General features: G+C 28.2%; 6 protein-coding genes across 13 annotated transcripts; 1 reads left to right on the forward strand and 5 right to left on the reverse strand.

Annotated features, from left to right (window-relative positions):
* Positions 1-31: 31 nt before the first annotated feature.
* On the reverse strand, positions 32-3,112 carry LOC100642550 (PPP2R1A-PPP2R2A-interacting phosphatase regulator 1). Its single transcript, XM_003392814.4, has 5 exons — positions 2,201-3,112; positions 2,035-2,098; positions 1,437-1,837; positions 1,207-1,347; positions 32-1,133 (listed from the first exon to the last, which is right to left on the reverse strand). Exons 1-5 carry the CDS (start codon positions 2,314-2,316, stop codon positions 812-814), a joined length of 1,044 nt encoding a protein of 347 aa, XP_003392862.1. The 5' UTR covers positions 2,317-3,112; the 3' UTR covers positions 32-811.
* A 1,602-nt stretch (positions 3,113-4,714) lies between these two features.
* LOC100642672 (thioredoxin reductase-like selenoprotein T homolog CG3887) lies at positions 4,715-5,968 on the reverse strand. The gene is made up of 4 exons (XM_003392815.4): positions 5,688-5,968; positions 5,414-5,543; positions 5,156-5,339; positions 4,715-5,072 (listed from the first exon to the last, which is right to left on the reverse strand). Exons 1-4 carry the CDS (start codon positions 5,819-5,821, stop codon positions 4,960-4,962), a joined length of 561 nt encoding a protein of 186 aa, XP_003392863.1. The 5' UTR covers positions 5,822-5,968; the 3' UTR covers positions 4,715-4,959.
* Positions 5,969-7,177: 1,209 nt separating this feature from the next.
* On the reverse strand, positions 7,178-10,766 carry LOC100642790 (ankyrin repeat domain-containing protein 13C). 2 transcript variants are annotated; one of them, XM_048409561.1, is made up of 9 exons: positions 10,747-10,766; positions 9,874-9,915; positions 9,705-9,809; positions 9,494-9,625; positions 9,044-9,255; positions 8,819-8,950; positions 8,558-8,719; positions 8,100-8,500; positions 7,178-7,978 (listed from the first exon to the last, which is right to left on the reverse strand). In XM_048409561.1, exons 2-9 carry the CDS (start codon positions 9,887-9,889, stop codon positions 7,963-7,965), a joined length of 1,176 nt encoding a protein of 391 aa, XP_048265518.1. In that variant the 5' UTR covers positions 9,890-9,915; positions 10,747-10,766; the 3' UTR covers positions 7,178-7,962. The 2 variants fall into 2 exon arrangements, with proteins under 2 accessions (XP_048265518.1, XP_003392864.2); XM_003392816.4 differs by lacking the exon at positions 10,747-10,766 and adding an exon at positions 10,021-10,740.
* A 582-nt stretch (positions 10,767-11,348) lies between these two features.
* Positions 11,349-14,823, reverse strand: LOC100642910 (BTB/POZ domain-containing protein 9). 4 transcript variants are annotated; one of them, XM_012310646.3, is made up of 11 exons: positions 14,796-14,823; positions 13,759-13,916; positions 13,546-13,698; positions 13,296-13,485; positions 12,940-13,195; positions 12,748-12,880; positions 12,536-12,673; positions 12,338-12,468; positions 12,145-12,273; positions 11,882-12,071; positions 11,349-11,769 (listed from the first exon to the last, which is right to left on the reverse strand). In XM_012310646.3, exons 1-11 carry the CDS (start codon positions 14,806-14,808, stop codon positions 11,572-11,574), a joined length of 1,689 nt encoding a protein of 562 aa, XP_012166036.1. In that variant the 5' UTR covers positions 14,809-14,823; the 3' UTR covers positions 11,349-11,571. The 4 variants fall into 4 exon arrangements, with proteins under 4 accessions (XP_012166036.1, XP_048266489.1, XP_048266459.1 ...); XM_048410532.1 differs by lacking the exon at positions 14,796-14,823 and adding an exon at positions 14,755-14,771; XM_048410502.1 differs by lacking the exon at positions 14,796-14,823 and adding an exon at positions 14,367-14,535.
* A 632-nt stretch (positions 14,824-15,455) lies between these two features.
* LOC100643147 (cyclin-dependent kinase 10) lies at positions 15,456-17,911 on the forward strand. 2 transcript variants are annotated; one of them, XM_048407859.1, is made up of 6 exons: positions 15,456-15,628; positions 16,070-16,224; positions 16,312-16,912; positions 17,011-17,307; positions 17,374-17,413; positions 17,518-17,618. In XM_048407859.1, exons 1-5 carry the CDS (start codon positions 15,619-15,621, stop codon positions 17,397-17,399), a joined length of 1,089 nt encoding a protein of 362 aa, XP_048263816.1. In that variant the 5' UTR covers positions 15,456-15,618; the 3' UTR covers positions 17,400-17,413; positions 17,518-17,618. The 2 variants fall into 2 exon arrangements, with proteins under 2 accessions (XP_048263816.1, XP_012166347.1); XM_012310957.3 differs by lacking the exon at positions 17,374-17,413 and adding an exon at positions 17,721-17,911 and having other exon boundaries at positions 15,457-15,628; positions 17,518-17,651.
* Positions 17,912-18,094: 183 nt separating this feature from the next.
* LOC100643514 (ejaculatory bulb-specific protein 3) lies at positions 18,095-26,998 on the reverse strand. Of its 3 annotated transcripts, none has more exons than XM_048407868.1 (3): positions 26,865-26,998; positions 21,587-21,733; positions 18,095-18,380 (listed from the first exon to the last, which is right to left on the reverse strand). In XM_048407868.1, exons 1-3 carry the CDS (start codon positions 26,887-26,889, stop codon positions 18,187-18,189), a joined length of 366 nt encoding a protein of 121 aa, XP_048263825.1. In that variant the 5' UTR covers positions 26,890-26,998; the 3' UTR covers positions 18,095-18,186. The 3 variants fall into 3 exon arrangements, with proteins under 3 accessions (XP_048263825.1, XP_048263819.1, XP_003392868.1); XM_048407862.1 differs by lacking the exon at positions 26,865-26,998 and adding an exon at positions 24,013-24,058; XM_003392820.4 differs by lacking the exon at positions 26,865-26,998 and having other exon boundaries at positions 21,587-22,181.
* Positions 26,999-27,026: the final 28 nt, after the last annotated feature.

Genomic DNA, 27,026 nt, shown 5'->3' on the forward strand with positions numbered 1-27,026 from the left:
ATTTTATATTATTTTGAGAAAAGCAGAGAAGTATTTTATCTTTCGCATTTATTTGTCCAAAAAGTACTGTTTTGTCTTGTACATTATTAATTTTCAGAAATATTGTATACATTGAATAAAAGTACATACTACAGATAGTTTATTTACACACTATACAGGATTGGAGATTCATAGAATCAATAATACTATTAATGCGCGAATTAATAAATCGATGTACACCATACTTACGCTTATTTGTCTACTTATTTTGAAAAGAAGGATCGCACAAAGGATACGCACATTGGCGGGATTGTTCACTGACAAAAAAGGTCACAACTGAAATTATGTATGCTTAATTATCATATAAAATTAAAGTAGCCAACGTCACATATGTATATGTACCCTTCCTAAGCAAAGGAGAACTTTTAGATTCGATGTATTTAGAAAACGCAGAATTCAGTCTTAAAGGTAGGAAGCACGCATTTTCCTAAATAATTCGCTTTGGTCTTAGAACTGCGTTCATATTACATGTATGTATATATGCATCTCATTGCTTCAACCTTATTTGACAATATTAATAAGCATCTTAACAAGAATGAAAGCATCATTTGTGATGCAACTAATACACATTTAAACAGTTTGCACAATACGAAAATTAATAAATAGATATGACCAGAATGTAGATAGGCATTAAATGTAAAAAAATGATCTATAGATAAATTTAATACATAAAATTCATCGCTCTAATGATCATCTTTTACTACTTACAAGAATAAGTTTGTCGTCGCAATGATACATGTTTCTCTTTTAAAGTATTTTTGAATGCTTCCCTTTATCCATTATTTTCTCGTGTAGTTTGTTTGTGTTGTATTTCTTTAAAAGTTTTGACCTGTACACTTAATCTTTCCGCTGAAGTAGTGGTAGAAGAAGAGGTAATGGAAGAAGATGAGGAAGACGAAGAAGATGAAGACGAAGACGAAAACGACGAAGACGAAGATGGATCGTCATTAACAATTGAAGGAGCACCTGGACCAGGTGATGGACTATGCACAGGTCGAAAAGAACAACCAAGAGAGTCAAGACTGGAACAAGACTCTGGAGTTCCAACTGAACTAATAGTTCCAGGATGTAGACTAGATATTGCTACATCCAACCTATGTTGAAAGATAAAGCATTGCATATACTAATGACTTTGTAGCATTAATCTATTTTAAGTAATAAAATTACCTAGATGCAGCAGAAGTTAGCAAACCAGAAGTACGTTTTGCAGGAGGTTGTAACTGATCCATTCCAGAATCATCTAATTCAAATTTTCTCTTAACTGATGCCAAACAACTCGGTCGTATTGCAATAGGACTTAGGCTCCGTCTTCAGATACAAAATTGTTAATTGATAAGACCATACTAATAAACTATACCTTATTATATAGAAATATAATACACATGACAAAAAATAACCTTGTAGCAAAAGCTTTTCTAGTAGGGCTAGGTGATAGATTATTTTTCCATGTAGCTGCATGAACACCAGGCGAATAGCAATGTCTTTGACCAAAACCAGTTCTTGTTGGTGATGGTGAAGAATATGTAGTTGAACCACTTACAGATAAATTGATACTCAAGGGATCAAGAATTCGTTTAGCAATTGGTTGTGATTCTATCTTAAATTGCAATGAAGCTGATTCTGAGTCCTTAAAGGACAATCCTTCTGCCTCTATGGTGAGGTCTTCCCATGATTGAGAGATCTGCATGGCACTGTGTATTTCTTTTTCATGTGCTGCTTCACGACCAGCAACATCAATGCATTCTTCTTGTCTCAATTGACTTACACGTGGTGTTAGCCTAGGAACAGTTCCAGGACTCTAAAACAACAATTATTTTATCATTAATGACAGAGTCAGTGGTATAAAGTATCATAAAACTATAGTCAGCAAATGATTTTCTTATTAATAAAGCTAATTACTCTATGACCACTACATTTATATTGTAAGTTTTCTTGTAATTTTAAAATAATACATAATAAACATGGACATTGTACATATACAAGATTCATTCTTACACTAGTGCTGAAGCGTCTTGTACGAGGTGAATTTGAAAATATGTTAAAATTTGATGGGACATCCCTGCAAGCAATTAAATTATTATTTTGCGATTGTATAATTTGATTAACTGATTATAGTTAAATTTAGCACTTAGATTACATTGATTAGTTTAATACAAAATACCTTGGCGCAGAAGCGGAAGGTGATGTTACAGACATTGTTGCAGTGATCTTATTGATCATGGGTGCACTGCTAGACCGTTTCAAGCTAATTACTGTGTAGTCAACATCCATGATCATCCAGACTAACTATTTCTTGATACATCTGTCTAGAGACACTTGTCAAGAACTCGAAGTACATTGAAGATGTGCAACAATCTAATTCACTAAGTAAATCAATAAATAATTCTTGGCACAAAATAAACGTATATTGCGCTTTCTCCTGCTGTTGCTATTCGATATTTCAATAATAGTAAATTATGTCTTTTAGCAGAAGAACTAAGAAGATGCCGCATTTGAGGTCTCATTTAAACACTGCCGCTCCAATTTTCGTTTCACTTTTTGTTGCGCGGTTAACGCAAAATATTTATAATCTATTTTTTGCTTTATAAAATAAAATAAAAAAACTATAAAAACGTACGCTTTGTCAAATTGAAAGTGTACATAGCAAAAGTACGAAATAGCAAGGTACATAGACAAATTCTGATATTTCTGATTTTTAGTTCCTACTTGAACCACCGTACAGAAATCAAGTTACAAATTATAAGTTGATTTAATTTCGTAACCCCTAATCCTTCAACGATACCACTAACTTCAATTAAATTGTGATTTCTTCGACTGACCGTCGAACACCTATCGTTTCTTATCATGAAGCACGCGTATGTCAGATCTGGCTATGATCCTTTTGCTTCCTTAGAAAAAATCTTTCATGATTAGGAAGCACACTGAATTTGCTGGTAGACGGGAGCTCTCGTTAAATTTACAATGCTAAGCGTACATGATCGAATTGTAAAACTAACTACTATATAAATTATTAGCAAGAGGAAAAAGGGAGGAGAATTATGCTATCTTCAATGATCCTTTTCTAAAATCATAGTTTCTCTCTCTTTCTTCCAAAAGGCGCAACATTTAAGTATTTTCAATAATATTTGTGCACTGAATCAATTTAAAATGTTTACTACAAATAAGAAAAAAATAATTTGAATATAATGCTATACGTTTCTGGAATGGAATGATGATTGCATATATAATCGAATTTTAAGCAGATAATTTTCTCGTCATTATGAATATATGCAGTTGGTGCGCATAAAACAAAAGGATGTTTAATGGTGGTATTTTCAATAGAAAAAGAGAGAAAAATGCTTAAAATTTATATATCGTGTCAGTTCAAATATCTTTTATAAGACATATTTTATTTTATATATATGTAATAGTATATCTATTATAAACATATGTTAATTATATTATTTTAAATAACTTAAAATAACTTTTCTAATTTCTATAATGAAATAGCTTTTTTCAAAAATATAAAATCTAAAAACTGATTTACCGATATAATGTTTACATAATAGATATAAACAATTATACGATATTTGTTGAATTATATAATTATAATTATAAAATTATTTACCATGTCGTATAATTATCAATAGTTTTATTTATTGTGGTTCAAAAGTAGATATCGGAAGATACACCACAGAAAATAAGTTTATATTCTTTTTAAAATGTTATAAATATAACAGGGTAATAAATTAACGACATATTCTGTAATATATATAATATATTGCTATATTTTGTAACATAATATAATCTGTAATATAATCACTTATTTTTTGTATCTATCTGTATAAAAAATTGTGATCATTAAAAAAATAACATTTATATTCATATATATTTGTTTTATTGTATTTTCAACTCCTATAATTTTAAAAATTAATTTTTTCCAAAAATATAAGTTTCATAATTAAAAATTTAGTATTATTTATGAAAACAGGAACATTTATTTATTTTCTACATATTTTATATTCAATTATTAAAGTCTATTATCTTAAGTTTAAAAAATCCTGTCTGTGATATAGCAGAGTATAGAATTAATGTTAAAAACAATAGCGATTAGTAGATAATAGTTTCAAGATATTAATGAGAGTAAATGAATTTTTTATATTTTTAGATAAAAATTTTATCTTTTTCGCGACAGGTGCCAGATATATCCGGCATCCACTATCCTCGTTCACGACGACGATAAATATATATACATAATATAATAGTAGTATTTTATTATTTCTCTAAATTATATTCAATATTTAAAATTATATTCTATCATTGTTATATAATTTTCAATAAACAACTCAAAGTGAAGATTTATTGCAGGATTTATTTTTAAAATACAGAACGAGGTCTCAACAACATTCCCTTTATCCAATACATCCTCAAGTCCTCTGTTTCAACGAAATCTAAGATTTTAAACGAACACGTTGGAAGAACAAAAAACGCAAGACGCTCGTACGGTGGCACTCGGCGGCAGGCGGCCCGTGGAGGCGCATTGATGGCTGGTACCCACCGTGGCGAAAGTGTTAAATATCTTTCAATTAATATGTATTTTAAGGTACTGAACATTTATTTTTATGCCCGTTATAATTAAGTAATATCACGTATTTCTTTCCCTAATTTCTAAATTAAGATGGAGAATAAAAAATAGTTTTGAGCAATATTAAAAAGTTTTATTTCTGCTTTCCTCATGCAAACTCTATCTGTTTTAAATATACTGTCTCATCTAAACTGAGATAGCAAGGTATATAAGAAAATACATATATAAGGTACGCGAACGATGGTAATTGTTCTTAACAATTATAGAGTTGCAGCAATGAAAGGTCCATAACCACAGTTACTTAACATTTGGTACAAATAAAAAAATGCCACATTGGATTTCTTACTAAAATTAATCTATTCTATATCTATATCTGCATATCGCATATTTAAATGATTATCTATTATTTGAAATAGTTCTAATGGTTGTGGTATTCTACCAGTTTCCAGTTTAGACCACACTGGAACATCTAGAACATAATGAATAAATTAGATACATATTTATAGATGCTGTATAATTATATTTATTATAATTCATAGGAACATTGTTTACCATTAAAATGTATTTCAAAAGCTCCTGATGATATGAAATGTCCTTCTATGGCATTAAAAATAAAAAATATCATTATACAGGAATAAAACCGATTATCTAGACACCATTGCCACAGTGATGTTGGTGGTTGTCCTAAATCAAGCCCACTTACTATTAAAATTATCAGTAAAATTTTTGCAAAACTCTAAATAAAAATAGGAAACATAGCATATTAATAAATAACAGATATTACATATTATAAAAACAAAATACAATTACCAATAATTTAGCAATGAACATCTTATTATGAGAGGGCATATAATTTTCTCCATCAATTTGTAATTCTGGATACTTTTGCTGAAGGATATTGACATATTCTTCAAAAACTTTTCTATATCCACATGAATAACTGAAAGAAGAAAAAATAAAAATTATTAGCCTATTAATGAAATTATAAACGTATAAATAAATCATAAAAATTATATATGTCAAAATATATCGAATAAAAAAGGTAAAATTATTGTATTTTTACAATTAAATTTATAAAACTCACCAATAGAAGAATTTTAACGTCGGTCCCGTTTTTGTGCTAAGTTTGGTTAATGAAACTTGATTGTCATCAGCTTTATTGTCTAATGCGCATAAAATAACGCAGAAACACAAAATTAATTTCATACGACGCAGCATTCTTTAAGTCATTGAAAACTCATCAATAGTTTAAATTTTTATCGAAACAACTATATTTTTGTCTTCTAAAAGACGCCAACTAATACTCGTCTACACCTGTCTACACCGATTAGTCACTATCTGCTGTTAAGCAGTGCAATTCCGAATCGAACCGAGTTGAACCGAATCGAGTAAAACATAACTATCTATACAATTTTATCAGATCCATTAAATTCGCTTGATTAAAATAATACTAAGTTATAAACTTAATTTAAACATTATTTTGTATTTCTTTGATTTTTTCTCATAAATCTTTTACTTTATAATAAAATTGAAAATATTTATTTACTTTATATCAAAATTACTTTTATTAAATTTATTTACAATATATCTTTTAAAGTATCCATATCAATACATTAGATTTCAAGGCAGACTGAAAATAAAATAATTTTTAATAATAGATTCATGAGTAAATTAATTCATTTGGTAATTTCCAATAAACACATATAATTGTATTAGGACCATGTATATATACTCTTACGATTTTTATAATTTATTATTCAATAATCTATACATATACACTGCGATCATAAATTCATTGTGTAATTGAAATCACAGGAGATTTTACAGCGCAAAATAAAACGAAAACCAGGAATAACAAAATTACATTGAACGCTTCATTTTCGAGAAAATCGAATTTGAAGACTTGTCAAGTATATTTAAATTTGTCTAGTAGTCTAGCTCAACATAGACAAGAGTACAAGAATCATTCTACATGCGAAAATAAACCGAAAATGCAGAATGAAGTTATTTCATTTAAGATCTTGTTCTGAAAAAACAGAATTTGAATATGTTTGGTTAAGAATCAGTCTGGTATACATATATTGACAAATTCTCACATTCGGTTTTCTCGAAAACAAGGCCTTAAATAAAAAAACTTTATTCTATATCTTCAACTAATATTCATACCTAGAGTAACGTTTTGTCGAAATGATCTACCCTTGTCTATCTGGGATTGGATAAATTCATATATATGTATATTTACCAAGTTTTCAAATTTGGATTTCTCGAAAATATATATATTCTCAATTTCCTTCTTACTTTGAGCTATAGAATCTTTCTGACTTTAAATGTACCACGAATTTAGGATTACAGTATATAGTAAATAAAATAATATAACCAGTTTCTTTCTGATATAATGTATATATAGCACACTCATACCGTGTTTAGTATATTTAGCATACCTAGTAATAAAAAATTCACTTTTTCTTTCAGGAATTAAATCTAATTTCTGTTATCTAGTGACATATTACAAATTAGATTTGAAATAATTATTTTTAATGAAAGTAATTGAAAACTATAATAATGTATACAACATTATGATTTGCTACAATCTTTATTTAAAAATTTTTGAACTAAACACACACATACATGAATCATATAGTATGTATTACAATGCTAGATTACTAGCAAAACGTTAGGTATGTGCAGGATGTCGCATTTAAAGTAATCTTAATAAACTGCTTTGCTATTTTTCAAAGACTATGGAAATGATAAAGTCAATATAATGCAGTAAAATCGGATGCACCATTTGGCCTTTATATGTAGAAAATATTTATTTATAATACTCCTCTTCAATAGTTTTTACTAATTAATAATACTCTCTCTGACAGAAAGATAAAAATTGCTTCTTTAAATAAATACTACAAACTGCAAAATATTCTTTTAAGTATTAATTACTAAACGTGGAAAAGAAAAATTCAAAATTGGAGCTGAGAAAAAGCAAGATGGATAAGAGTTATTTTTTATGCACTTTATAGTGTACAATGTATCTCTTAGTTTTAATGTGCATAAGTTTATTAAGTTGTTTTCATATATTAAATTTAGTATACAATTTTGTAAATAAAGTATACCAACCCTCAAACTTATTATGTAGTTTTATCAACAAAAATACTTGCTATTTGCTATATTTCATATTCAAAAGAACAATTTCTTTGTAAAAAGTACTTTGTAACTTTTTAGGAGGCCATTCTGGCAGCAATATGTTTGATAAAATTTTTGTTTGAAAGCCAAATAATTCTCTTCAAATAGTTTTTTGGAGAAAAAAAGGCTTCATCTTCAATATGATAATTGACTTGAGTTATCTCCAATGCGCGAAGCTGTCATAAATCTGGAAATCTAATGAAATTTATAAAATTTATAAATAAATATTTTAGGAAAGAATGAAATAGTTAAGTTTAAAAACACTACTTAATTAAATGGATTACGTAGGAAAACTATAACAAGTTTTTAAATTTACCTCATAGGATCTTCAAGGTAATCTGGTGGTATCTTAAATAACTTGGGATCTATATCATTCCGAAAGGCAAATTCTTGAAAAGTGATTTTTGCTGTCACCGTAGGTAAAATAGGTATATCAATTTTTACAGGGAAACCAGGTGGTAATTTCATTAGAACAAATTCTCGCAATTTACTAAAATGTTTGAATGGCGCTATTACTTCCAAAACATTGAGTAACATATCGACAGTCAGTGGAAAATCTGGACTCATAGCAACTGTTGCTTTAAATGATTTACTGCTTTCCTTGTAAACAAGATTTCTTCCAAGAAGTGGAGATTGACCGGGTGGAGCCATAATATATTCTTCCCAAGTAATATTTGATTCTGGTGGTGGATTTAAAGAAGCTCTTCTAACTTGAGGCTAAAAGTTGATAAATTAGCATATTTAAGAGAAAGAAAATTCTGCTACTTTGTTTACCTTCTCATTAGCAAATCCTTGTGAACTTCCCTTTGTTAATGATTCCATAATAGCCTTATTTTTTTGTAAGTCTTCCTCGCTTAAATGTTCTCGTCGTTTCTTACTTTCCAAAACCATTCCGTCGATTTGGTAACATTCCGCGTGGAAAGGCCCTACCATCTCCTTTATTAAATATTTGAGATGTATCTCAAAAAAATTTTAAGAAAAGAACAGGAGAAGGAGGAGAAGTATCATAGGCAAAACCAACAATGCTGGCCTTACCCTTTTATCTTCACGAAATATCCAGCCTGTCTGAGCTTTTGAAAGTGTAATACCTTTTGTTGACATTTGTGCTGCCATGATATCACTTGACATAAGAATATCAACTTCATCTTGTATTTCCAATTCTGTTTCCTAAAAAATAAATCAGTGATAATAAATTCATTATTACAACTCATAATGAAAGATATTCAGTTGCGGGTATTAATTAATAAAAAGCAATTTGACCTCATATCTCACTGTTTGATAACGTTTAGCCAGATTATCAAGTACTGCCAATGATTTGCTTGGCTTTTTATCACCATTAAAAATAAATGATATGTCACCTCTTTCCCATCTCATATCATTGAAATCTACTAAAGTAGTGTCCATTCTGATAGATGCTCCCCTTTTATGTATTTTACAAACATCAGAAGGAAGTACACGAGAAACAAGTGGCACTGAAAAATTACAGACATTTGTAAATTATTACGATTGTTATAAATTGATTGCGAACGTTTATGCATTTATGGGAAATTCAAATATGAAAGAATATGCAAAAATATACAACATATCCAAAAAGTAAAGTTTTCTTATTGTAATATACATATAAATCCTATTTCTTCAGTGTTCATAAAAATATGAATTTGCATGCAAGCATCTGCAACTTAATTATAATTCAAACATAACATTAAATACCCCAACTTTGAAAATCCCATTTTAATTCCATGTAGAAGTCTCCCATTTGGCGTAATGTTGCAAGTAAATTTGGCCTTCTTTCTTCCATTTGCTCTCTAGCTTGTTGATTTAATTTTCTCACAAGTGATGATACTGTAATATATATATATATATAAAACTAATATTAAAATTATTTCTTTCTGATATGTAGCTTGCTATTATTTTTACTAACTGGTTTGTCTATCTCCATAACTGATTGCCTCTGCAAGTGGACTCCACCCAGCTAAGTTTTTTACTTTTACAGGTGCACCGTGTGCAAGTAATAATTGAATTGATTCTAAAATTTTATTTGCAACTTTACATATATGTCAATAATGTATATTTGAAATATATATTCTTACCTTTTCTTCCTAACATGACAGCTAAATGTAATGGAGTATTTCCTATTGAAAGAAAATGAATTGTTTTATAATGTATACTTAAGTAAAATCAATTATCAACAAATATATTGTTAACAAAATTATTAAATTTATAATGTTTGTGTTAACCTTGTGTATCTTTTTCAGCGATATTATAAATTCTGATTAAAGAACTTAAAGCTTTAATGTCCCCTTGAAATATGCATTTGTGTAAAGGATATTTTTCATTTTCCAAATTCTCAGCCATGGCCATTTGTTGAGAAAATGATAGCCAAAATAGCAATGATTCTTTTCTTTATCTAATCGAATCTCTCTTGATATAATAATAATTTCCTTGTATTCCATTTCCAAAATATGGCACGTTATATTGAATAATCATATCAAAACTTTCATTACATGAAAATTATTCATGAATAAAAGTTCATTATTTGACGTTATACGTTTAATAAATAATAAAATCAATGAATGAATTTTATATTTGATTGAATATGTTTCAAGTTTACATTTAAACATCGATACTTTTATATGCCTTCTTTCGTGATATGATGCCTAGGATATTCATATACTTATAAAGAACTTTTAAATCGCGTTATATTATCGTTGTTTTACCAATGTTGTTACTTTTGCCGCTGTTTTTATTTGTCCTGTGTTATTCGTATTTGCGCTAGGTGGTCGTTCTTATAATCAAAGTAAATAGGTTGGTCACCTCATTTAACATCTCCCTTATAATACAATTACAAAGTGTTTGTTATCAAAATGAATTTTATCAAATTGCAATTTATTTTAATATTACTTATCCTAAGTGGTACAAATACACTGCATTAATATCACCACATTAAGATGGTATTTACTTACACACTCTAGTACAGTTTATACATTGCAATGCATGTTCATATATGTATGTATCTGGTTATGTGTTAATGCATCAATGAAAACATCTTATGTTGATGAAAATATTATAATTGAAATATGAACATAAATTAAATCTGAAAAATTGACAACTTTGAGAATTATGAGATTGTATATTTCTCTACAATAAACTTATTACAATTTATATTATATCATATAAAAATTATACAATCAAGTAACAAAGATGAAGTTGCTAGGGACATTTTCAAAATTTTAATATGATATTAATCGAATATACTCATGTTTTAATTATATAATTTAAATATTTAAATAAGTTAAAAATTACATAAAAATTATAATAATAAAATATTTGTATATATCCATCAATTTTCTGCTTTTATCTTTTAATTTTATGAAAATATATATGTATCATTATATTATTGGAAATTAGTAACTATTAAAATACCGTTTAGGTTATTTTTGATCTATTTCTAATCAATAAACTTTTATTACATTATTAAATACTTTAAATAAATTTTAACAAGCATTACCAAACAATTTCCAGTTTTCTTCTTTTCTTTGGTCTTATAGGAATGAACTAAGGCTCATTTGACTAAATTAAAAATTTACTTTAATTACAAAATTTATTTTACAATTATTTTTACAATTATATATCATTATGTGATACTTATATCTCTATACTATACAAGCACTTAAACCATTAATACATAGGAAGTTCAAATCAAAAAACGAAAGTACAATACTTAGTTCATAATTCTTGAACTATCAATGAAATTTTGCATAATGACTTGTTCCTAAATAGTTAATGTCTTAAAAAATATTGCTATCTGTAGAATTTATTTCTTCTTGATCAATATTAACTGCTTCTGTAGCTGTTTCTGGGGGTAGTGACACTGACCAAATCGTAGAATCGTGAGTTTTTAATTGCTTTTCTTTGTGCATCAATGATTTACTTGCAACTTTATCATTTGTTTGAGCAGGGCATTCAAAATGGACACAGTGAAAAACCTAAAAAGCAAAATGTTTTGAATAATTTTTGGCTACGTATAGAATGTGTTTAATTACAAATAGTTTTGTTGTTCTCTAACGTCACTACTCGAAATGAACATGCAATCATTACCTCATTTGCTGTATTGTGTGTTCCAACAATACGTATAAAAACGACAGGACGAGCAGGTTCAAAGTGTATTGTTTGCCACGAACGACAAGCTTCTCTGGTTTTATCACCAACTAGAACCCAACTCCAAGAATTACCGGATACCTCTATATAATAAGAATACGAACGATCATCGCAATCCCAAAGTAGTAATCTATATGTAAATAAATATTGATTAGAAAATTTCATATTTTCTTATTTGTTATAGGTAATATAATAATATATACCGCATAGAATCTATAATGTACGGTTGTCCAAGTTGTATTAAAATAGAACCAGATCCAACTTGATGACATGTGTAACCACTATCCCAATCATAATTTGATGTATCACCATTTAAGAGAGCATTCCGAGATCTATATTTAAACAATTTATTATAAAGAAGGAATGAAATACATTTATACACAACAACTTACATACCTACAAACACCTTCTGTAACAGTTGCACTTTGATCCATAGTAGCAACATTTCGTGTTGGAATAACAAAACCATTATAGAGCTTTTCTGTATGATTTGTATAATATGCTTCAAAACTTACAAGATGAAAAACCTTTAAAAATAAAAGTTATAATTATACAATAAAAAAATATTCCACGTAATTTTAATAATGATTTTACTTTGTTTACGGTATTATTTGTCCCAACAATACGAATATAAAGAACTATTCTTGGTTCAAAGTATAAGTATTGCCAACTACGACAAAAGTATTCTGTATAATCAATAACTCGAACCCAATTTTTTTGATCCATGGATACCTACAAAACAGTAAGAAATAATTATACTATGAAGAATTAAACATGAAAATTAGTACTTAATCTATTTTTCTCACTTCTAAATAGTAAGAATATGAACGCATATCTTTATCCCAAAGCAACATTTTTATATGGTTGATGATGCATTGAGTTCCTAACTTGACTAAAATACCATGTTCTCGTGATTCAGTAATAGTGTGTCTGGTATACCTAATAAAAGAACAGTATTATTTAAATGAATAATTTGGAAGATGAATTTATCAATTTACCCTCGTTCCATATCATAATTATTTGTATAACCATCTAAAAGATAGCTACGCATTTCACCCTGTAGCACTTGAGCACCATATGTAGGTTGAGCAACATTTACATCAATAAGTAGTCGACCACGATAATTAAGATCTGAATCACGTGTTTGCGTTCTTGCAGCTATTGCATCTAAGATTGCTTCCGGAGAAATTAATCCAGTTGGGCGAACAACATTTAAAAGATCCGTGATTGAAACTAAGTTTAATCGTACCTTATCTACAAAATTTGTCTAATCAATTGAATAATGTATTATATAGAAATTATTCTGAAAATATATTTAAAACAGATTTTTTATTTTTAATGCTTTTATATTTACCTAACACAGTTTTGCCATCTGCATCAGGATTTGCATTTACCCATGCTCGTACAGCTAAAAAGATATCAATCTCTGGTGCATAAAAGGAATCTCTTGAGACAAGTTCATTCAAAGCATCAGCACTTAATTGCAAAAAGCTTTCATGTTGAATTACTTCACATGCATGTTCATCCATGTATTCATGACAAACCTAGAACAGATTATTTTCAGTGGATATTTTCAAATGTATTTTTCGATATGATATCAATACCTTGGTAAGAAATTCTAGTCGATAAAGAAGTGCTGTGCCAAATATGAGGCAGACATTTTTTATATTTAATATTTCTCTAAGATAATCTGATATAGAAGCTTCCAATTCTGAAAATCCATAAAGATGTGCTAATCCAAGAATATCCAACACAACCTGAAAACAATAATAAATTGTTCATTAAAAATGATAATGAAAATAAGTGATAATTAATACCTCTTCACGTCGGTCTGTAAGAGACATTCGTCCTGTATATATGTACTCAAGTAGGCCTTTAAACCCAGTCAAATTAGCATCTTTTAACTCAATTTCATGTTGTGTAGATTCTTTTAAACCTCCAAACAAAAGAGCTCTGAAATATTGGCTACGTGCAGCTAAAATGATTTTGTGGCTATTAAATCTTTGTCCACCAACAATTAAAGTTACATCTGAATAATCGTCTGAGAGATAGAGAGCACCAATATCCTCAGAAAGTGTGTTAATATGATTTATGTCACCAGAAATTGGATATTCTACTGATATATTTAATTCATGGTGAGAACTCATTTTTTAGGTTTTGATCTTTTAAATACAAAATTGTAATTCCTTCTTCCCTAATTATTTTTCTTTTTTAAAAGCTTTTCCTTACTGATAAATATAATGCCCCGTCAACATCGAGATACGTTGATAACATAATACTTCTTTCGATATTCATGCATTCACATTAATTAAGAAACAAAAATTAGGATCAATTTTACAGAAACTTTATAATCATTAAACAATAAAAGCAAGGTTAATTTTTAATTTAAATTTAAGGTTAATTTTTAATGTTTAATTGTATTTACATGCTTGCAGTATATATACTACGATTTTGCGTTTAAATTGCGCATTTAACTTTTTTCTCTATGGGTAAACAACTTCTATAAATTTAAATAAATCTGAGAGAAATCACTATAACGTAAAAATAAAGTCACATCCCATTTATAAAAATATTATATTTTACATTTAATTTTGTACTATCTATTTTTTACCAATGTTATCTATTGATCACAATATAAATATCATAGACTTATAGATACTGAAGATAGACAAACGTTGAAATGCAATATGCAATATTGCATTGTGAAAGCATTGTGGTCTGAAGGCAATGCAATACGTAAAATATGAATACCATAAGCAAAATACAAATTTAATGTATTTAAAACTACTTAAACAATAACATAAATTACACACACGATATATGTGTTACATATTTTAACGGTATTAAAGGTTACCACAAATGCTCATGGAACACCGCCATGACCGTCCTAACTGTTGTTCGACGAAGTGCGCGAAAAATTGAAAGCAACTACTTAAATTCTAAAGATTACTTTTATTAGAAGATAATTTGCTCAGTAATTATTCAAGATACAAAAAATTAGTAAGTTGAAAATTTTTTTGTTAAGCTCTTTGCTCAAGCTTTTCTTCTTAAGTTTGAAACATTTTTCTTTGTGATCCAATACTAGATTAGGTTCCGCTTTATCAATCAAGAATTTTCCTAGTGATTTCATTCCGTTCTCGGATTATTGATAATGGAAATATTTTGCAGTCATACTCGATACGGCATCATGTGCAAGGATAAAGTACATAGAATCCAAGTTATAAAAGAGAAAATGTACTAACAATATTTATGACTTTTTTATTATTAAAACGCCATATTCTTTCAAAAGGATTACAAAATCTGCAAATTTATCATAAGATAATAAAAAATTCAATATTATCATAAACATTTTAATGGAATAATTATATATATATATACCTAATTAACTTTATTTCTATTTACATATTTCTAATAATATAAACATTAACTTTTAAGGTATCCTGTTTTGCAAGATGTAACGCAAGGTAGCGTATAGTGCTAGTTCTTTAATGTCCTAATATCTGTGGACTGTCGAATCTATCTTTTGTATTTCCAATGGTGCAAATGAACTATTGAAAATTACCCGGTCAATTAATTGTTAGTATTTGAGAGTTCTTATATCTACGCTTTTTGAAACACGAATGTTAAAGAGAAAAATAAATATAGTTGGGAAAATATCTTTTTGAGAATATTGCATAATGACAAAAGGTACAATTTTATTTGATTGCAATCAACATATAAACATTATTATGCTAGGTTAAGTAGCATAAGTAGCATAATTCGATCTTTTTGTTATTACATATTATTTGAAATTATATGATATTTGTACATTAAACTAATTGTATTTTTTAATGATTTTTGTCGTTGAGGTTGGTATAATGTTGCTTAAATTTTAAATTCAAATAAAAAATTGGTAAAAATAAACATAAATAGTGGAACTTAAATTTGATCCAGTTCAAGTATAATTTATTTATGAAATTGTTAACTCTAAAAAGTGTTTCCTATATAATTGTGATTACTATATTAAAAAGTACAATGTACAAAGTATGCCAATATCTTAAGCTGTTCCTTAAATGATATTAATAGGAATGAAATACTAATAGATACTAGAAAATAAATATTAAATGTGAAATTTTAATAATTTTTTAGACGAAATATTGGAAAAAAAATCAGTTGAAAATAATGATACTGATAAAAAGACTGCATCTGAATCTGGTCCTGATCCATCAGCACCAATAACTAGAAGGGGAGTATTAACATCATTCTTGACTGGCAAGCCAATGGAGATACCAGAACAAGATATTGTAACTACTTAGTTTATCCATCTTTGTTATAGCTTTAGTTATACTAGTTACAATGTAATAAATGATGTTCTATTGCTTTTTTTATAGTTAGGTAAATGCAGATTTGTGTCTGAATTTGAAAAATTAAATCGTATCGGTGAAGGCACCTATGGAATTGTTTATAGAGCAAGGGATACAAAAAATGATAAAGTTGTAGCGTTGAAAAAGGTACGAATGGAACATGAAAAAGATGGCCTTCCAGTCAGTGGTTTAAGAGAAATATCTGTTCTTTTATCCTGTCGTCATGAAAATATTGTACATTTAAGAGAAGTAGTAGTAGGGAGAAGTTTAGAAAGCATATTTCTTGCTATGGAATATTGTGAACAAGACTTGGCAAGTCTATTGGACAATATGCAAGCTCCATTTTCAGAAAGTCAAGTCAAATGTATTGTTTTACAAGTATTAAAGGGTTTGCGTTATCTACATCATAATTTTATTGTACATAGAGATTTGAAAGTTTCAAATCTCCTTATGACAGACAAAGGATGTGTAAAAATTGCTGATTTTGGATTAGCTAGGTGGTTTGGTTTACCTTTAAAGCCAATGACCCCTAGGGTAGTAACATTATGGTATAGAGCACCAGAGTTGTTATTACAAGCTAAAACTCAAACAACTTCTGTCGATATGTGGGCTGCAGGTTGTATTTTGGGTATAGTATTTTCATATATTTTTTTAAATTTATATATAACATTAAAAATTTAATATAATTATATAGATTTCGCTTATGAGTATACATGTTTTTATTAGGGGAACTACTTGGACATCGGCCTTTATTGCCTGGACGATCAGAAATCGCACAATTAGAATTAATTGTTGACTTGCTTGGCACACCAAGCGAAGCAATTTGGCCTGAGTTTAATACACTTCCAGCGCTACAGAACTTTACATTAAAACAGCAACCATATAATAATTTGAAACAAAGGTTTCCATGGTTAAGTGCCGCTGGTTTGAGATTATTAAATTTCTTATTCATGTATGATCCAAAAAAGAGAGCCACTGCAGAAGAATGTTTACAAAGTAGCTACTTCAAAGAAGCTCCTTTACGTAAGTCACAGAAAATGATATGTATAGGGTGATCCACCAGAACTACTATCTATACATTTCTTCCAGCGAATAACAACATTCATGTAAATTGAAGTAGCAATATCTGGTAAACCATCCTGTATATTATTATCGTAATACTTTAAAGTTCCTATCATAATTATCATAATATTTTAAAATTGTTAATTATCATTTAATTTAATCTTTTTTTAGCATGTGACCCCAAACTTATGCCCACATTTCCACAACATAGAAATATGAAAAAAACTGCTCCACCAAAAGAGGCTAGAGAACCAGAGACAAATATTACAGATCAAACAAATAATTTACCCGCAATTTCAGATCTTGTAAGACTTTTATGTGTTTCATCATGTTTGGAAAAGACATCTTAAAACTGAAATTAATATTTTTTTCAGCTTGGTTCACTTGTCAAGAAGAGGCGAGTTGAATGAAGAAAATACTTATTTTTTTGAATGCGATACAAATCTCGACATTATTGATTTAAAAATATTTCATTTCGATTTATATCCTTCATTCTCAATGTACGAATTCATTCACAGATAGACTTTGAAATAAATAAACTTTATTAATAAATACTCAAAAAATATTTAAGAAAACATGTATTCGTGAAAAGAAAATGAACATATATTTTTTACTTTAAATACTTAATTATATTTATAGTACGACAAAAATATTCGATCAGACATGAATTCAGCATATGAGACAAAGTATTTAATAAATATAATAGCTCACTAACATAAAGTAACAAAATTATTATCAACAATCTATGTATGTATACATTAAGCTATTTTATTACTTTTGTTATAGCTTTATTGTACAAATCTCCTCGTAAATTTATTGTTTAAATCTGTAGATATAAATTCAACTGTTTTTGGTAGGTTGTAATACATTTTCGTAACGCTTCTTATATTCGCCACTTGAATCATATTTTGCGGAAAGTCGTTCCCAATCCTTCGGTCTTTTAGTTCTCAAATAATTTACTACTTTGTTCGCTGTATGTTTTTGTTTTTCATTGCATTTACTACAACCTGTAGATAAAGCATCGGGTAAAATTTCTGAAACAATAAACAAATAAATTATTTAACATTTTTCCAATTCAATTATAAAAACTCTATACAATTATTTTACGAAATCTTAATACAATAATACATATTATAATTTTTTAAGGACAATTAAATAGTATAAAACTTTTTATTATATAATTATTCATAATTATTTCTCATGTGGAAATTGATCGTTTATACAATAAACCATAATAATCTGAATAATATATATAAATTTACATATTGGAAAGAGAGAGAAAGAGAGAGAGAGAACAAGAAAGAAATAATAATGATTTTTGTCAAATTGTATATACATAGATAAAAGTTAGGATAAGAATTTTTGCTCTTGTATTTGTTTAGGAACAATATGAAATAAGTTCTAACAATTTTTTTTCTTTCTGTAGTGTCTTAATATTATCTTTAAGATAAACATTATCTAAAAAGCACAAATTTAGTGGAATACTCAAAATTGTTTTTTTTATACTCAACTCAATATAATTATTTCAATCTAAAGGAAATGGAGTGTAAAAAAAAAAAGAAAAAAAAAGGATTTATTAGAACAAAAGTTATTTCAATATATGTATACAGTATATCTAGTTTACGTGTATATGTATTATTATTCTTCTAATTATTGAAAAAATAGGTATTTTATGTCGAAATTGTTTGATTTCGTAGAGGGGACTTAATGGAATGTCTGAATTTTTTTCTGAATTGTTATTTCAGTTTTTAAACTAGAACCATATACATATTATTGTAATTGTCATTTTATTACACATCTCAAAATGATTTCAATGATGCATATGTATAACGAGAATGTTTGAATAATAACTTATCGGATATTTTTATGAAAAATCCGACGTAAATATGAAATTCGGACAACATTTTGTTTCTCATAACGTGTAATCTGTAAGATGGAAAATAATTAGATTTTTTTTATTCGTACATTTGTAATTGGGGTAACGGTGTAACTAATTGCATCTTGTACAATTTATGTGAAATACTGTTACGAATTTAGTAAAAATTGTACAATAACATAAATATTTATGTCGCCTGGAAAGAAATCGTTCTTCATCTTACGAATTAAGTGTTACGAATAAGAGATATTAACTAAACTTACTATAACAATATTCTTTATCTTTGATCTCACGACTGAAAAATGGGCTTGGTTTACAAAACCCTTGACTTACAATTCTATCCTAACCTTTCGCTCTTCCCATTCGCTCAAGTCTCTCATTTTCATTCTTTTATTCTCTATTACTTAACTATATTTCTAATTACTTTCTCTCTTAGTAATATTACTTCATACTATCGCTTTCTTATATACATATATACATATATTTTTTTTCTTTGTTCTTTATCTTTTTTTTTAATTTGTTATAATTACATCTCTTTTCTCGTTTGCTTTACCTTCAACTTATCTAACTATTCCTCTACTTCCCATCTCTTCTTTAGCTCACTGCTTTCTCTATCCTGATCTCTCTGTCTTTTTTCCTACAATCAACTGTTTCAAAGTCCGGAATTTGTCCTCTGACAAATCGCAATTCCGTCCTTTTCATTTCAATATTTATTTCCAAATTTCCGCACCTCGCCCTTATCGCTAGTCGTTGACTTCCGTCTCTTCTCTCTTCATTCAGATACCCTGCTAGTCCTAACATTCTAATTATAATCATTTATATGTATGTATAACTGTGCTAATTTGCTATGATGCATTTGTTGCTGAACCTTCATATTCTCTTTTCTTCACATTCTTCTCACGTCTTTTCTTTCCCCTTTTAATCGTTCCATTCTCTTCTGTTTATGTCAATCCATTTCTCTTTGGGTACATTTTCCTCTCGTTCATTTTCTTTTCCTTCAAATATTCCACGACAATTTTTCTCTCCATTCCTATTCTGAAATCCTCCTCAGATTTCAACGCTTTTTAATTCGCCCTCGCTCTTAATTTTTCTCTTTTCGTTTCCTCTAGGACTAAATAATAATCGAATTTAACGTTTGCATGATATTTTCACGAAAATATCCGATAAATTATTGTTTAAATATACTCGTTAATATTGTTTAATAAAAAAGATGATAATAATAAAAATATATAGTGCATCCTAAAAAAACTTTGCTGATATTCGTGTCTCTGTGAATAACGATCTAAAGAAAATTCAAACTTTCCATTAAGTTACTGAGTAAATTGGTGAAATCAAATAATTCTTAAAAAATATTTTTTCGTATTTTCAATAGGTAATTATAAACATAATAGCATGTATACATTTAAACCGAACATACTGTACATATGTATAATAATAACTTAGACGTTACTTAAGAGAGTTCGATGTAATCAAAACGAGAAAGTTCAAAGCAACTTATGTAATAAAGAGAGGGAGAGTGAATTGAACTCTGTCGTAATCGTTGCAGCAGATGCACGTAGAAACCTCGCAAAGAAACTGGTGTGACTTTTGGTCATGCAGTTAAATAAAATTGCTTCGTTAGTTATAAAAATATCTATGCCTGTTTACAAATTTGTAAATTCTGTAGTTTTCTATTTACATCTTTTTTTTTATTTTAAAAGTGACCAGTTGCAAAAGTTCGAAAAAGAAAGAAAATAATAAAACATTAAAAAAAAAACCCACGTTTTAGGAAATAAATGTTTTTCTACCGTTTCGTATGCTTTACGATATTAATGGTATTAACGTAAAATCATTAACATAATTGCATTTAAAATATAAAAATATTAATAACGATAAAACAAATAGAAAAAGGATATTTATGAAATGTCATTTCCTTCGTTTCTCATATTTTTACGCAGTAATATCTACATAGATCAATACCATGTATTAATAATTCATTTGTTATAAACTGAACTAAAATTCATTGACATTTTAATACAGAAATAATTTCTCTGTGTAATTTTATATAGATATGTATATAAATAATATCTTTACATACATATACACAATATTATTTGAAAAGTATATGAGCAGCACAAACATGTCATTAGTTTTAGTACTTTTATATTAGAATAAATCGTATTTTAGTATAAACTACTATACACATAAGTATAGCTTTCTACTGTTTTTACACTTGTTAATCGATCGAAAAATTCGAAAAAATATATTATTTATACGAATTAGGTATTTTACATGTATAATAAATTAATCAATTAAATGTATAATCTCGAATGATCTATAACGGAGCTATATCATTAGATAGAAGTAACAAATTTATGTACTTACTTTTTAATTCTCTGCCTTCGTTGGTACATGGTCCTTCGTCCAGCATGCACTTAATGTAATTGGTGAGGATACGACCATTTTGCAGGATCCTGTCGACGTCTACATTGTCATATTTTGTGGTATAATCTTCCGCTGTTACACAAACGACTGCGACCAAGGTAAATAATAAGAGATAAATCTTCATATTGTAATTGAAGCACGTTCTTCCAGCTTCAATTTCAAAATGTAAAACTCTATGATGATTATACCAACGAAAACGATATAAAGATAGAAAAATGTACAAATTACTACGTTCCGTTTAACGAAGTAATAGATGGTAATTTAAAAACAAATCTTATTTGAAAGCTACCCTATACAGCGGAAAGTAAACCGCTCTTTGTAACAGTTGAAGCACGTTGTGTCGAATTATATAGCTGAAGACAGTGGACATTGGAGGGAGTGGATAAACGCGTTAGTCGAGTATTTTATGTTCCATGAAACGTACGTATACGTTGTACAGTAGCGATTGAATACAAGCATCATGATATAAAAAATAATACCGATAAATAAAATAAATATATTTTATCATTTATATATAGTTAATTGTTCTTCGAACAGTCATATACTTTTCACCTGTTTAAATTTTTCAAATTAGCCAATTAATTTTATATATCGGTGTTAAATCTACCGAGAAATTAGATAAATGAACGAAGACAAATTTAAATAAATTTTTTAAGTACATATTATTCGACTATTGCTTGTTCTATGAAATGTCGTGAATATAGATGATAATTGAACCTGATCACGTTAAAACCATCTATTATATAAATTTGTTAATATTAATATGCGATCAATTTCTTCTAAAAGAAAATTCTTTACTAATTAGTTTGTTTAAAATTATATAAAATGCTCTCCGTATACGAGGAATGAAGAACGTTTAACGTTTGAGAATATATGTTGAGCAGTGTGATAGAAATAGTTAACACAGCGAGAACAACGTGCTATCAAGAATAATGAAGAGATTATTCTTTGTCGTGTTTAGAGGATAACCATCGGGTATTTACGTTGCGTACCTTACCAAGGACGACCATCAATAAAAATACGATGTTAATGCTGTAACAAGGTTTACGTTTGGAAATCTTATAATTTACCCATATCGATATATGTACAATAAATAAATCAATCAAAAAGTGAATAAACTTTCTCAATTAAAGGACCTTTAGAAAATTGAATAGATATCTACGTAATCATAATCATAATCAAATAATAGATACTAATTATCGCAGTAGTAAAATCGTTCGATTTAATTAATTGGTGTAATTTTATGTTTTATCTGTTACAAAGTTACAACGTATTTTGGGAAATAGATATTTTTGATCGATTATCGAGAATAAATATTATTTCAAGATACCGATTACGTAAGTTTAGAGAGTAATTTATCTTTTTAAATATACATTGAATATATCATGTATTATTATGTATTCGTTACCTGACGTTTACTTCTTCTATTCGTAGAATCTCCTATTACCTGTTGATCCATGACTTACAAAATATTCTGTTCATATCATGTACAGACATATATTCATTTCGACATTACGATCATCGGATTAATTAAAATGCACACCGTATCACAACTTCAACCCACTTTATCATTCGACTGTATTGTAAACCGTCTATACTATACCGTAACGTCGATTATAATATGTATAAACTTTCTATCTTGTCCCTTAGACTTTGTTTGACGCAAATACACATTTCATTTTAATCAAATACGCGAACAATTATTTCACCATCGTTATCTAGATACATCTAAGATAGGCATATATGTATAACAAGATAATTATCGGTATGTATAAAAGCTATAAAAGTCTATTGATCGTTTGTAAGAAGCAATATATGCGTAATATGATGCGTCATAGATTTTGAAGTTTACTTAATATATCGGCCCTCTGAATTCTTCTGTAAGAACATGTACTTGTAACGATAATATAATTTCTTACAAATTTTTCCAAAGATATATTGACTTTTGAAAGATCGTTAGAAATCTAAGAAAGAGACGAGAAACGTTATTTGCGCCATACAATGAGATATACCTTATATACCTGTTACGACCACGAAATATCTCGTATTTCTAAATTTTCTATATTTATTAAGAAATTACGATTGATTATAGCCAGTTGGTACGAAAATTTAAAGACAAATCAGGAAGGGTATGAAATAATACATAGTATACGATCCATCGTAAATCATCGATAAGTATTGATATCGAAAATACGAAATTTCTAACATCGCGGTAGGTAAGTACATAATATAGAAATTTATGGTAAATAGATTTTACTTTGTTCTTTTATTCTTATATATGACAATTCTCACAAACACAAATGTTTGATATTATGAAATATTATGAGTTATATGATAATAATAATTTTAATAATAAAGTTAATTACGTTCAAAGTTATAGAATCTCTCAAGAATCATTGTTTTCCATGATATCCTTTCATCCTACATAAAATGCTTCAGCGTTTCATAAAGGCGTACAATCGATTCCCATTCATTGGGATAATTTTGTTGCATAAATACTGTCAATTTGTGTGCAAGTGCAGTTTATCGAGGTGTACAACGTTCACAATGATCGTTCAACGCTTCTGGCAACAAAACTGTAAGAATCGTAACAATATTTTATATGTAATACTAACGAATTATTAAATCTGAATACGACCTTCTAAATTTGCATGCTAAGAGGAAAAACAGTTGATTCCGCTTAATTTATCTCTTGCTTGACAAATATCATTATCGTAATTTCATAATAAAATTTATTTACTAACAATGCATACCTTTTATTGATGAAACGACAAAGCAAAGTGATCGAAGGTGAACTTTGATGATGTTTCTTCGTTTGTTTAATATACTTTTAAAATACAAGATTGTACGTGTATATTTTGAACACGAAATTATTTGATATTTTATCTTTTATTGATAAATTGTTGCATAAGAATAGATATTTTTTCCTGATGAACTAAAGAATCAACATTTTCTTCCTGAACATACATATTTATTATATTATTATATAATGTTATATAATGTATGTTCTATTTACACATACACTATTTTCAGGGTAACAATCGTAATAAAAAAGTTGTTTGTAAATGTATTGTACATGTGAAGAGAGCATACCGATCGCAAAATTGAAGTTAATTTGTTCGAATTTTAAGAAGACGATTTAAGTGATTTAATGATTTTAATGATTATATTGGTCGAATATAAAGTTTATATTCATATTTAGTAAAATATACATATTTAGTAATACATATTTAGTAAATATTTAGAAAAAAATTAATATGCATCATGAATAGCTATCTGGACCATATGGTGTGTAGTAAGGGTTAAATATGATCTCAATGAAAATACTTTTGTAATCTCTGTATAGATATATTTTCACTAAGGACACTAAAAATTTGATAAATAACTTGTATTTTAAATTCTACCTATAATTCTTCTTCCTATCGCATTGTCTCAAACTTAAGACACAATTAATTTGCTTTTGTACGTACAATCTATCCATCAGGAATGTTGAAATCGTATCTTGTGCTTTGATAAAGTTTGTCTTAAAAGCTTTGTTTGTTTGAAAATAGATTTTTGGTCCGAATATTGGAAAAAGGAAAGTAACATTGCAAGTGTTGTATATCACCTTAATTCGCGATTGGGATAAAATTGATCTATACTTCAAACGTCCAACTCCAGTTTATATGTATTCTGTTCCCTGTTCGAGTATAGTAGTATAGTTGTATGTAAATAAATAAAGAGACAACTAGATTTTGTAGATTACAACGGTTTGAACTTCTGCATAAATCTAATATTTGTAATATTTCTTTAATCGTTAATATTTCTAAATCTAAACTGTCGACGGAAAACAATTTTTGTGAATATTCCATAGCGATATGTATGCAATTTTATAAAAGTATTGTATAAGAGAAAAATGCTAAGTAGCGTATACTGCGTCTCTAAATCAATAAGTATATGATAAACTTTATAGATAACTCAAATTGAAAATGGATGTAAATTCAATTACGACTGAAAATCTATGTATGCATAACCTATTAATTAAATTAGTTATTTTCTAAGCGTCATTAAATTTGTTGTCATAATATTAATAGGTATGTATAATTATTATTTCAATAGTATTTTTTAAAGACAAGTAAAATTCGTCATTTAAATTTGATTGACATTTGTGATCATTTCGGTGTGCAAGAATCTTTAAAACAAAATACTATTGAAGAAGAAAATTCATTTTTTTTCTTCTAACGTTTTTCCAAACGATCCACAAAAGTGCGATCAATAATTTTCATTTAACTTTGATTTTAATGATGCAGCTAGTGATGAATGCTTAAATTTAAAAGAAACTGCTAATTTACAAATCCTGTAGTAAAATATAAGGAAAATGTTATTGGAGAAGAATTTTCTAACATTACGATCCGATTCCTATCGTCTGTTAATTACGATTCAAAGCAGCGTTCGCCAACGTGAAACGTATGTTTTACCGGGAGGCAATTAGAAAATTCTATCACCTTCATCACCGATATAATTAAAAAATCATTTTTTTAATGTTAGCAGGCTTCTTTTTGTCTTATGCGACATTTCTACATGTTGTTAATTTTCCGATTATCCAAAAGTTGCGATATTATTAATTTAAACAAAATGATCATTTTGCCACAATTGTATCTAAGTATTAAGTTCGTTCGACACTTGAAAACATACACATAATTTAAAATTAAAAACAGTATTACCTATATTCCTTTTTTTTATTTGAAGCACTTATTTATATTATACCTTTTCAAGACTTGTTGGGTATGATATTATACTAAGAAGGATATTAAAATCTTTGATGCGTTAGAGTGGGGCATGATTCAAAAAGGGTTGGAAAACTCCTCTAATCATACAAATAATCAGGTCTGGACATTCCTATATCGAAAGCAGAGAGGAAATTTCCTCTCTATCGAAAGCATAGAAGAAACGGTCCTGAAACTGAGTCGTGAAAAATCAACGTAAAAGACAATAAGGGTTTGTTCTGCGCACGTACGACATACTATGAATGTTTAGATAGAGATAAACACTTTGTTCATCTCTGTCAGTCTCGTAAAAACGAGAACTTTATTGTCTTCCAAGATGATTTTTCACAACTCAATTTTCGGCATTTTTTTTCTATACTTTTGGTATATGAGTATCCTAATCTGTTTATATGATCGTGATCGGGGAATTAAATGGAAAATGAAAACGACGGAAAAAAAGACACTCGTCTTGCCTTGTGCTGTTTCCTCAGTTCTCATGCTCAAAATTTACCAATCAGATTTATCGATAGGACAATAACTTGGTTGTTGGTGACCCTGTTATAACTGTGTGCAACATAACTAGAACATCTTTTAGATTTTAGATCGCGCAATAAAAACATAAGTTCACGTAAATT

The sequence above is a fragment of the Bombus terrestris genome, chromosome 1, assembly GCF_910591885.1.
Source record: "Bombus terrestris chromosome 1, iyBomTerr1.2, whole genome shotgun sequence".
Lineage (NCBI taxonomy): Eukaryota > Metazoa > Arthropoda > Insecta > Hymenoptera > Apidae > Bombus > Bombus terrestris.

Bases quoted from the DNA above. Each gene is read 5' to 3' on its own strand.
- LOC100642550 (XM_003392814.4), bottom strand. From the start codon at position 2,316: ATGATCATGGATGTTGACTACACAGTAATTAGCTTGAAACGGTCTAGC. The intron at 2,099-2,200 runs GTATTTTGTATT...AATTGCTTGCAG, and splicing joins CCTTCCGCTTCTGCGCCAAG to GGATGTCCCATCAAATTTTA. The intron at 1,134-1,206 runs GTAATTTTATTA...CTTTCAACATAG, and splicing joins CTAACTTCTGCTGCATCTAG to GTTGGATGTAGCAATATCTA.
- LOC100642672 (XM_003392815.4), bottom strand. From the start codon at position 5,821: ATGCTGCGTCGTATGAAATTAATTTTGTGTTTCTGCGTTATTTTATGC. The intron at 5,544-5,687 runs GTGAGTTTTATA...TTCTTCTTTCAG, and splicing joins ACGTTAAAATTCTTCTATTG to TTATTCATGTGGATATAGAA. The intron at 5,073-5,155 runs GTAAACAATGTT...ATTATGTTCTAG, and splicing joins TTTTGAAATACATTTTAATG to ATGTTCCAGTGTGGTCTAAA.
- LOC100642790 (XM_003392816.4), bottom strand. From the start codon at position 10,144: ATGGCCATGGCTGAGAATTTGGAAAATGAAAAATATCCTTTACACAAA. The intron at 9,810-9,873 runs GTAAGAATATAT...ATAAAATTTTAG, and splicing joins TGTCATGTTAGGAAGAAAAG to AATCAATTCAATTATTACTT. The intron at 8,720-8,818 runs GTAAGGCCAGCA...TATTTAATAAAG, and splicing joins TATTTCGTGAAGATAAAAGG to GAGATGGTAGGGCCTTTCCA.
- LOC100642910 (XM_003392817.4), bottom strand. From the start codon at position 14,088: ATGAGTTCTCACCATGAATTAAATATATCAGTAGAATATCCAATTTCT. The intron at 13,196-13,295 runs GTAAATATAAAA...CAAATTTTGTAG, and splicing joins AGATGGCAAAACTGTGTTAG to ATAAGGTACGATTAAACTTA. The intron at 12,881-12,939 runs GTAAATTGATAA...TTCTTTTATTAG, and splicing joins AATTATGATATGGAACGAGG to GTATACCAGACACACTATTA.
- LOC100643147 (XM_012310957.3), top strand. The intron at 17,308-17,517 runs GTAAGTCACAGA...ATCTTTTTTTAG, and splicing joins CTTCAAAGAAGCTCCTTTAC to CATGTGACCCCAAACTTATG. The intron at 17,652-17,720 runs GTAAGACTTTTA...TATTTTTTTCAG, and splicing joins TACCCGCAATTTCAGATCTT to CTTGGTTCACTTGTCAAGAA.
- LOC100643514 (XM_003392820.4), bottom strand. From the start codon at position 21,770: ATGAAGATTTATCTCTTATTATTTACCTTGGTCGCAGTCGTTTGTGTA. The intron at 18,381-21,586 runs GTAAGTACATAA...TTATTGTTTCAG, and splicing joins CGAAGGCAGAGAATTAAAAA to AAATTTTACCCGATGCTTTA.